Source organism: Chiloscyllium plagiosum, chromosome 24 (genome assembly GCF_004010195.1).
Source record: "Chiloscyllium plagiosum isolate BGI_BamShark_2017 chromosome 24, ASM401019v2, whole genome shotgun sequence".
Taxonomy (NCBI): Eukaryota; Metazoa; Chordata; class Chondrichthyes; order Orectolobiformes; family Hemiscylliidae; genus Chiloscyllium; species Chiloscyllium plagiosum.
This window is the reverse complement of record NC_057733.1, coordinates 4,236,883-4,248,351: the sequence shown is the minus strand read 5'-3', so window position 1 is coordinate 4,248,351 and position 11,469 is coordinate 4,236,883. Positions and strand designations below refer to the sequence as shown.

Sequence of the window (11,469 nt, the reverse complement as noted above, 5' to 3'; positions counted from 1 at the left end):
GGCAGGTGTTTCCATACTTGGATTGGGAAAAAGGTTAGATTTTCTTTTCTTTGCAACCAGAGATTCTCCAAACAAATCTACTAGCTACAGCCATTCCAGTTAGTTTATAGGCATGAAATAAGAGTGTTATGGACCAGATCAGACCCCCTCAAAATATTTTAAGAAGGTAGTCTAAATCCTAACTTTATTTTAATGGTAGATGTGAAGTGCCGTGTTCCAGATGCGATGCGACTGGTCAAGCTACTTGACATTAAGCAAAACAGAATTTATTTAAACACTAGAAAATATAAACAAACGAAAGAGGAGTTTATAATAATTTGACTATTGGAAAGCTTAACAGAATAACAGATGCAGTAACTATTACTAGTTAACTCCCAATATAGTGACATCCCATAAACACCCCCACCCCCCAGCCCCGGCAAAAAAGCAAACTCAGACAGATTCTCACATGCAATTCTCCAATCCAGGAGGTAGAAGCATCAAGAGAAAGTTCAGAGATTGTAGCAGCCAGGAAACATTCACTGTGAGAGCCCAAGAGCTTCTGATGTTACTGAAAAAACAAAACCCAGAAACCTGGACTCTGAGAGAGCAGGCCACATCCATTCAGGCTGTTTTTTAAAAATATATTTTTATTGAAAAAAATAGATTTTTAAATATTACATCAAGTACAAAACAATACACTTCAAAACAGTACAAAAGAAGCAACCTAAATAAAAAATCCCTAATCCACCCTCATGTACAAACATATAAACATATATAAGGAGAAAGTGAGGACTGCAGATGCTGGAGATCAGAGCTGAAAATGTGTTGCTGGAAAAGCGCAGCAGGTCAGGCATGCTATTTCCTTTCTCCTGATCTGTTTCTGTTAAGATTGACACTGTATAAGAATGACTAGAGTGGATCCATTGTGAAGACTCCATGACCAAAAGGGTGGGAACCAAAAGGTTTTCCTGTTTAAAACTGCAGAAAGGCAGTTTACAGAATACTTCCTTGGCAGCACGGTAGATTTTTAAAAAATGTTTCAACTAAGTCTTGTGCTTTAAAGTTTGTGAACATATCAAGTCTTTCAGCTTAATTTACATTACTACAAAGTAAACGCAAGTCAGGTGTAATCTTGGTGTAAAAAGCAAAATCTTAGGAACATCCATACGTTTGTATATTGGGGATGAACACAACAGTTTGCCAGCTGACAATTTGGAACAGGTTATAATACTGGATACAAATTCTAGCCTCCTACTCTAGAGCTAAACTACTGGACTCATGATTAACAATTCTAATTTATTTCTGTCCGAAGGCAATCTCACTGTACTTATACCCCTTCTTTTCTCAACAATTGATCTTTTGCGTTATACTCCACTACAAAATGCTGCATCAGTGGGAAATGTGAGAATGATATAGTAGTTTTGGTGAGGTATTTCACAGATTCTTGGGTCAAAATCACCCATTTTACACTGGGCTGTGATGTGCAAACATTAATCTAAGTGGTGAAAGATGTGGACATTCTACCCAGCAGTGCTGCATCATTGCCAGGTGACAGGTACAGCTGCCTTCCAACCAGAGGGATAGTCTATTGAGCCATCCATGTAGCATTCAGTGAAGAGGGGGGAATGTCCTTGGTGCTGGCAGTGCTCCCCCAAGTCCCCCAATCTCCTTTTTTCTTGTTTTCATTAGAAAAGAGGAGATTGAGGGGGGGACCTGATTGAGGTCTACAAAATCATGAAGGGTATAGACAGGGTAGATAGAGATAAGCTTTTTCCAAGGGTGAAAGATTCCGTAACAAGAGGTCACGCTTTCATGGTGAGAGGTGGAAAGTTTAAGGGGGATACACGCGGCAAAAACTTTACACAGAGGGTGGTAGTTGCCTGGAACGCGTTGCCAGCAGAGATGGTAGAGGCAGGCACGGTACATTTGTTTATGATGTGTCTGGACAGATGCATGAGTAGCAGCTGGGGAGCAGAGGGATACAGATGCTTAGGAATTGGGCGATAGGTTTAGATGGTAGATTTAGATTAATTCAGGGTTGGAGGGCCGAAGGGCATGTACCTGGGCTGAAAGTTTTCTTTGTTCTTCTTTGTTCCAGTTTCAGCCTAAAGTCTCACTCTCTCCCTCACCTGCCATGAAGGACTGTTCAGCTGCACTGTTGAATACACTGGGGTACTATATTGGTCTGTGCTCCTGCTCTCAGATTTTAAATCCCTTGCTCCCCCAGAGATAGTCACAGAGCTGTACAGCAAGGAAACGGCCCCTTTGGTCCATGCCGATCAGATACCCTAACCTAATCTAGTCCCATTTGCCAGCACTTGGCCCATATCCCTCTAAACCCATCCAGATGCCTTTTAAATGTTGTATTTATACCCCTCATTCACTACTTCTAGCAGCTCATTCCATACATGGATCACCCTCCATGTGAAAACATTGCCCTTGGGTCCCTTTTTAAATCTTTCCCCTCTCACTTTAAACTATGCCTTCTAGTTTTGGACTCCCCCACCCCGGGGAAAAGACCTTGTCTATTTATCCTATCCATGCCCCTCATGATTTTATAAACCTCTATGAAGTCAGCCCTCCGCCTCCGATGCTCCAGGGAAAACAGCCCCAGCCTATTCAGCCTCTCCCTATCGCTCAAATCCTCCAACCCTGGCAACATCCTTGTAAATCTTTTCTGAACCCTTTCAAGTTTCACAACATCTTTCCGATAGAAAGGAGACCAGAATTGCACACAATATTCCAACAGTGGCCTAACCAATGTCCTGTACAGCCACAACATGACCTCCCAACTCTGACACTCAATGCTATGACCATAAAGGCAAGCATACCCAAATGTTGCCTTCACTATCCTATATATCTATGACTCCACTTCCAAGGAACTGTGAAACTGCACTCCAAGGTCTCTTTATCCAGCAACACTGCCCAGGACCTTACCATTAAGTGTACAAGTCCTGGCCCTGATTTGTCTTTTCAAAACGCAGCACCTCGCATTTATCTAAATTAAACTCTATCTGCCATTCTTTGGCTCATTGGCCCATCTGATTAAAATCCTGTTGTACTTTGAGGTAACCTTTTTTGTTATCCACTACACCTCAGGCAACTGTCTGTGTGGAGTTTGCATACTCTCCCCGTGTCTGCGTGGGTTTCCTCCGGGTGTTCCGGTTTCCTCCCACAGTCCAAAAATGTGCAGGTTAGGTGAATTGGCCATGCTAAATTGCCCGTAGTGTTAGGTGAAGGGGTAAATGTAGGGGAATGGGTCTGGGTGGGTTGCTCTTCAGAGGGTCAGTGTGGACTTGTTGGGCTGAGGGCCTGTTTCCACACTGTAAGTAATCTAATCTAAACGTCCAAGTTTGGTCTCATCTGCAAACTTACTAACCACACCTTCTATGTTCACATCCAAATCATTTCTATAAATGACGAAAAAATGGTGACCCAGCGCCGATCCTTGTGGCATACTGACTTCCAGTCTGAAAAGCAACCCTCCACCTCCATCCTCTGTCCCCTACTTTTCAACCAATTCTGTATCCAAATGACTCATTCTCCCTGTATTCCATGTGATCTAACCATGCTAACCAGTCTACCACAAGGAACCTTGTCGAATGCCTGACTGAAGTCCGTATGGATCATGTCCACCGCTCTGCCCTCATCAATCCTCTTCGTTACTTCTTCAAAAAATCTCAATTAAGTTAGCGAGATATGATTTCTCATATACAAAGCCATGTTGACTATCCCTAATCAGTCCTGGCCTTTGAGGAACTTCAGCCTCAGTCAAGCCATCTGTCCGTCCACAACCACTGTGACGTTATATATGGAACATAGTGACGTGACCTGTGTAAGTGCAGATTCTTTTGGACTGGGGACATATTTGCCAGTAATTGGCATCACCTGAGCCGTTTGTGCAGGTGGCCATTTCGATTACCATCTTTACATGCACATCATTGTCAAAATTATCCACTCCTGTGTCTACTCTCTTGAACCTAACTCTCTTAATGTATTTATACATTTTGAAACATATTTTTGTACATCTTCACTGTCATTGATTCGCCTGTCTTTGTAACATTGGATCCAAGAGGGAGGCCACTGGTTTCGTTGCTTGTCTTCATCTAACTGCATTAATAAGTAGCACAGTGCTCAAGATGTACATCTGGTATTGTTCATTATGAAAATGTCACTTCCCTGATCAGGACATGGGTGGCTGCACGGGCTGTAATGGTTTGTGTGCTGTGTAATTCTGTGTAGGAGCGATGGCGGGCAACAGCCGAACAAACCAAAGTGGAGTCGGTGCAGAGATCCCTTGAGGAGGAACGCAGAATCATGAATCAGCACTTCACCATAGAGAGGGAGGAGCTGGAGAGGGCAAAGGTAAGGCTGAGAGCAGCCAACTTCCCTCACATGAAAATGTCTCACATCCGCTAAAGGCTTTTATTTTTATTCATTCATGGGATGTGGGTGTCGCTGACAAAAAAAATTTTGCCCATCCTTAATTGATCCAGAGGGCAGTTAAGAGTTAACCACATTGCTGTCAGTCTGGAGTCACATGTTGGCCAGACCGTTAAGAATGTCAGATGTCTATCCCTAAACGGCTTTAGTGAACCAGGTGAGGTTTAACAACAACTGATAGTGTTACATATCATTGTTAGACTAGCTTTTATTCCAGATTTTTATTGAATCCAAATTTCACCATTTCTGTCATGGTGGGATTTGAAGCTGTGTCCCCAGATTGTTAGTCTGCATTATGAGACCATTGACCCTTACCACTAGACCACCTCCCCACATGTCAAATATCCTCAGTTAACAGCTGAACTGTGCACAATTTAAAGAAGACATCCCCAGAATTGTCCCCTTGCCTTCACTGAACAAGTTAGTCTCTGCCAGAGCAGCCTTTGGGGCATTAAAATGCACATATGGGAGGAATAAATTGGGCAGGATTCCCTCTCCTCATCAGTATAAAAAAAAATCCAAAGAACTGCAGATCCTGAAAATCAGAAACAGAAATTGCTGGAAAAACTCGGCAGGTCTGTCAGCACCTCTGCAGAGAAAACAGAATTAATGTTTCTGACCCAGTTCTGAATAAGAAGCTGGTGTGAAGTCGGTCTGTGAAGTGGGTGTCTGCCAAGTTAGGCCTTAACTTCTCTTTACTATAATTCTTTTCCATGGCGGGAGCATGGTGACAACCTATTGAAAATCCTTTACTCCATAAAGTGCAACCAACCAGATATTTCTGGTTATATCTGATAGAGTTTGCTCCTGTGAATGTGAGGCAGAGGATGGGGAAATGGTGTGGTGTTGAGTGAATATGAAAAGCTTTCCAGATATTGCAGTAATTGCTTGGGACTTACAGCTCCTTCCCATGTTACATTCCCTCAGAGTGCGTTGCTGGAAGAGCAACAGTCAGTGATGCAGCGCTGTGCAGAGGAACGTCGAAGACTGGCAGGCGAGTGGGCGGAGCTTCATACACAGCAGAAACTGAACAGTGAACGTATAGAGCAAGGTGCCAATCGTACTCTCCAGCTCAATGCACAACAGGAAGGAACAGTCTTCACTCTGGCAAAAGTAATTACTTACACATTATGGACAGCTTTTGGTCTCTGTGAGGGCATTATTTCAGAAATTAGTTTTCTTTGGGCCTCTGGATTGCACTTCCTTAGCCCTGTATGTGTATTATCACAGGGACTAGAAGTTCCTACACCTATATATGTGTATTTTAGAGGGAATGAAATGAATTACATTATCTATGTGTTATTAAAGGGATAAGCATTTGAAGAGCTTATTGACCATTCATATTGAGAGTCATAATTGTTTTCCTCCATCCATGTCCAAATGGAAGCCGGGGATTTAAAAATAGTAGGGAGGACCTAATTCCAGGATTCTCATCCCCATTCCCAATGTGTAGATTGTTAGGGCCATGTCCATTCCACTATTTCTATGGAGTTAGTGCCACATGTGAATTACAGGGAATACCGGAAGTTATTGGGAAATAGATAGGACATATATGCTGAGGGCTGGCGTTTCTAATACCCATTTGCAGAACTGGGCTGATTTCCCAGTGAATGGAGACGGATTTTCTAACCTACTGACCTTGGAAATCACCCACCTCTTGTGTATGCAAAAATCATCGTCTCTGTGTTTTTCTTCATAATGTTCAAGTTACACAATAATATATTTCTCCATTTAATTAAGATTTTCTAAGATAACTAATAGTGAGCATAGTGGTCTGGGATTTGTGGCATAGCACTAGACCTTTCAGTTGCACAACTGAATACACAAAATAACTGAGAATTTGACAGATATAAGTTAATGTAAGGAAAATGTCAATTTCTATTTATTTTCCTTTGAGTGGTTTTTCTTATGTCTTGACATCCATGTAGGCATCATTTTTTTCTTTTTACGGCATGGATTATTAAGTGTGCAGGCCCTTGAAATATTTTTGCACCCACACAGAAATTTTCAGCTTGGTCAAATTAGAGGGAACATTATCCCTCATCCACTGCAGCCTGTAAATCTGCACATTTCAATTACACTGTTCCAACTACAAACCTAACAAAGACATTGACATAAGCCAAGAAATCCCATCCATGTTAGCTGATGCATTCGACCAGTTCTGTATTTTGATCAAAACTGACATTGGACTAAAGGGAACAAACAGAGTGAATTAATTTTAACTGGTGTTTTCACTATCTGTCCAAAATCACTTAACATAAAATACAGAAATCTTTGAATTTTGCCAGTCGTGTATTTTAGATAGTAGTTTTAAGTTTAAGTACTTCTGAACATTTTTAAAATATGTAGGAAAATACAGAAACTGTTCTGTGGACTGAACCTGTTCTTGCCCCATAGGAACAAGCCGAGCTGAAGGTAAAAGCTGCTGAACTGAAATCAAAAGGGGAACAGTTAGCTCAGGAGCGAGAGATTCTAAACCAAGAACGCCATGAACTGCAATTGGAAAAGGACAGAGTCAATGCCATGGCAATCCGCATCAAGCAGAGGGCCGAGGAGGTTGAGGGCATGAGTAAGGTATGGCAAACCTTACTAGTACATTAACATGTTACATGCACACTGGGATTCAGATTTCTGAGTATTGCAGTGTCTGAATATCTAAGTTGTGAATTATGCCAATTGAGTTGCCTGAGGAAGGGAAGAAACAAAGATCATTTTGAGGCCCGTTTCTCAAAGGATAACTTTAAATGAGTGTATGACTATCACAATAGTCACTGTCATCTCTTTATCAAGCATTATTTAACAGGGGAAGAGGGTGTGCTGTTTGTGTATCTTCCTGGGATCTAGATACTAGGCCCTTTCTTCTCTGGGAACACTGTCATTAAAACTGGTGGCATTGTTTAGGTTATTGAACAAAGGTTAATTGAATGAAATTGTTCATACTCTTAATCTTTTGAAATGGGGTGCCCTATTGTAAGAGAAAACACTTGTGGTCTAGGTGTATTAACTCACACAGATACTCCTTAGCTGCTACCTCTGCCATTTTTGAGTAACAAGTGGGATGACAAAGTGCTCCTCCCAAAGTACCTGAGAAGGCTAAACTGTTAAATCTAATAACTTTACTCAACCAATACCTCTTCTGGCTTGCAAACTTTTATTCAATGAAAGATGTGTGTTTATAACATTGGGTCTGTAAGTCAACCATTTCTGATGTGGAAGATAAGCTGTTTGGAGATGCACTGCAGATGTCTCCTCACTAAAGTAATTATGAACTATATGTTATATATTTCCACCTGTCCCTTTATATGATGATTTATTTTCAAAAAAAAGTTAATTCTGTTCCTAATGGTTCACTAGCCATCTCCATTAATGGTAAACACTGAGCTTATATAGATTTTCTAGGTACTTTGTAAAATATTAAATTTGGGTGTTATTGTTTGTTTTATTATTATTAGATTTATATATGTATTTGATATGGTTGTTTTTGTTATTATTCCACCATAGCATTCATCACCATTTGAGGGAACAGACTTGAGGATTAATTTTGTACAATGTCTTCATGCTCATTAATATAGCAGACTGTTTAAGCGATTGGCTGTCTTTATTCTTTCCCGCTGTAGCTTGCCTCTCAGAAATATGAGGAAGGTGAACAAAGACTCTTGGAGGCAAAAAGGGTGGAGTCTGAGCATCAGGCACGACTGCATGCCATCCAGAAGAAAATGGAGAGACTGCAGCAGCAGGAGCAGCAGCTGTACCAGGTACCACAGGGGAGGGAGGAAGCAGAGGAGAAGAGTACAGCCAGTGTGGCAAAAGCAAGAAACAGCTACACCACATTCAGTGGGTATTGGCATTGAGACAGGATACTGCATTTGGGAGACATGAGGAACAGAGGGAGGGAGGGAGCTATTGCAAATGGATAGAAACAATGAACAGAGACTGTAGTGAACCCAGGTGGAGCCAGCCCAGAGGTATGCCAAATGGAGAGAAAAATATTACACAGATAGTGTGGCAGGGAGGAACTCTCAAATGAGAAACAGGGAACTGCAATACTTTGCACTGTAGGAAGAAGGAAATAACATGTTTTCTTCAGAAGGACTAGTTTCACTTAGAAGGAAACTGCTCTAGTAATTGATTTCCTTCAGTAGCTGAGCAGACAGCTCAGTTTACTTTTGAATTGCTGATGTCTTGTGGGAAAGAGCACTGTGATTGAATTGGCTGTATATTGAATGAGTTCAATATACTGTATGCCTGAGTTAATCTTCCATCATGAACTGTTTGGTACCACCACCAAGTGTACTCAAGTACAAAATGAACATTTAGATTGGTCAAAGCCAACTGATGAGCTTTACAGTCTATTGCTGATTGAGTAATTTGGCAGTGAATATGGATCCAGCAGGAAGTGTGCAGGAAGACATTGAGATGAAATGTTCTCAATCATTGCACAGTACAAAATTTTCACCCACTTGTGCTTCGAGTAAAGGGAATCAGTGTACATGACTGCATAGATCCTACATATTGCTTATTTATTTGTCTACATTTACCATAGTTGAGTGGAATTGATTGGTCCAGGAGATGTTCTCTGAAGTACTCTGCAAGAAGGTGTCCAGTCTCCCCAATGTAGAGGAGACCGTGTCGGGAGCAACGGATACGGTAAATGACATGTGTGGAAGTGCAGGTGAAACCTTGATGGATGTGGAACGCTCCTTTGAGGCCTTGGACGGAGGTGAGGGGGGCGTGGTGTGGGCGCTGGTTTTGCAATTCCTGCGGTGGCAGGAGGATAGTGTGGGTTGTTGGGGGAACGTGGACTTGATGAGGTAGTCGTGGAGGGAACAGTCTTTGTGGAAGGTGGAAAGGGGTGGGGAAGAGAAGTATATCCCTGATGATGGGGTCTGTTTGGAGGTGGCGGAAATGACGGCGGATGATACGCTGTATATGGAGGTTGGTGGAGTGGTAGGTGAGGACCAGTGGGGTTCTGTCCTGGTGGCGGTTGGTGGCGGATGCCCTCCACCGCATCTCCTTCACTTCTCGCTCCTCTGCCCTTGAGCCCCGCCCCTCCAACCGCCACCAGGACAGAACCCCACTGGTCCTCACCTACCACCCCACCAACCTCCATATACAGCGTATCATCCGCCGTCATTTCTGCCACCTCCAAACGGATCCTACCATCAGGGATATATTTCCCTCCCCTCCCCTATCAGCGTTCCGAAAAGACCACTCCCTCTGTGACTCCCTCGTCAGGTCCACACCCCCCACCAACCCAACCTCCACTCCCGGCACCTTCCCCTGCAACCGCAAGAAATGCAAAACTTGCGCCCACACCTCCCCCCTTACTTCCCTCCAAGGCCCCAAGGGATCCTTCCATATCCGCCACAAATTCGCCTGCACCTCCACACACATTATTTACTGCATCTGCTGCACCCGATGTGGCGTCCTCTATATTGGGGAGACAGGCCACCTACTTGCGGAACGTTTCAGAGAACACCTCTGGGACACCCGGACCAACCAACCCAACCACCCCTTTGCCGAACACTTTACCTCCCCCTCCCACTCTGCCAAAGACATGCAGATCCTTGGACTCCTCCATCGCCAGACCATAGCAACACGACGGCTGGAGGAAGAACGCCTCATCTTCCATGGCAACACGACGCCTGGAGGAAAAGCGCGTCATCTTCCGCCTAGGAACCCTCAACCACAAGGGATGAATGCAGATTTCTCCAGCTTTCTCATTTCCCCTCTCCCACCTTTTCTCAGTCCCAAACCTCAGACTCAGCACCGCCTTCTTGACCTGCAATCTTCTTCCCGACCTCTCCGCCCCCAACCCCTCTCCCTCCCCCAAGTCCCTCCTCCCTACCTTTTATCTTAGCCTGCTGGACACACTTTCCTTATTCCTGAAGAAGGGCTCATGCCCGAAACGTCGATTCTCCTGCTCCTTGGATGCTGCCTGATCTGCTGCGCTTTTCCAGCAACACATTTTCAGCTCTGATCTCCAGCATCTGCAGTCCTCACTTTCTCCATCAAGAATCTGATGGAAGGAAGAATGAATGGCTGAGTTTTACCTCTTATTGTCTGAGTATTACTAACCTTGCAATAAAAAACACATTTTTGAAATGACGTTCAGACGTCAGAAGTTCAAATGATTTTGCTTTTGATTACTTAATCTTTATAAATCATTGTTCTCACATAAAAGGGAGTAACTAATAGAATAAAGATGTGTTATTTTAACCCTGTTTGCAATCTTTCTCTTGTGTTTAGGAAATCAGCAGAAGGTATGTTCTCAGCTCAATACATGTTGTACCTTTGAAATGGAGGAAAAGCTCAGCCAGCAAGGTCAGCAAGAGTTTAACAAAGCTGTGCTGGAGACCAGCAGTATTCTATTATCAACATTTGCTTCGAGGTACAAAAAGTTTGATGGTAAGTTCTGGGAGAAATACAATTTATTGAATGTAAAGTAATTTCTTTTCAGTAGTTTTGAGATTTGGGTATCCTGTCAGTTGTCCTGTTCATTTGTTCAACATTCATAAATACAGAACAAAGGGCATTTTAGGAAAGTTGTGACAGACAGAGTAGGATGAATCCTATAAAAAGAAGCAGATTGCACAGGGCAGGGAGGTTCTGAGAGTGTTTATGAAGTTGGATTCCAGAGAGTCTGGATTACCATTATAGGATCAGGTGCCAGTGATTGCCATTAGACACAAATAAGGAACAGATAAGATTGCAAGATGATAAACATAAAACAAACTGTGTATACAAAGTTACAAAAAATGCTTACCATATCAACATAGGATCATTATTAAATCTTAAAATGAGTAAGAATGAAATCTACAAGTGCAGAGAAGGAAACAGAAGTGAGAAATATTGGATCTATTGGTGGTTAGCTTCCAAAATTCCAGAGCAGTTACTACAGATTGGATGGACATAAATATCACCCCTCCATTTTAAAAAAGGAAAGAAAGAGAATAAAGTAAGAAATAACTTCTTATGAACAACCAGCAAAACTAATGTCATTTACAAAATACCTTGCAAGAACTGTAACAAACACTACATTGG

At 42.6% G+C, this 11,469-nt stretch overlaps 1 protein-coding gene across 1 annotated transcript; it reads left to right on the top strand.

The window, feature by feature from the left end:
- The first annotated feature begins 4,223 nt into the window (after window positions 1-4,223).
- On the top strand, window positions 4,224-9,043 carry LOC122561987 (fas-binding factor 1 homolog). Its single transcript, XM_043714335.1, has 5 exons — window positions 4,224-4,347; window positions 5,353-5,538; window positions 6,823-6,999; window positions 8,043-8,180; window positions 8,969-9,043. The coding sequence occupies exons 1-5, from the start codon at window positions 4,300-4,302 to the stop codon at window positions 9,041-9,043; spliced, it is 624 nt and encodes a 207-aa protein (XP_043570270.1). The 5' UTR covers window positions 4,224-4,299.
- The last annotated feature ends 2,426 nt before the right edge of the window (window positions 9,044-11,469 follow it).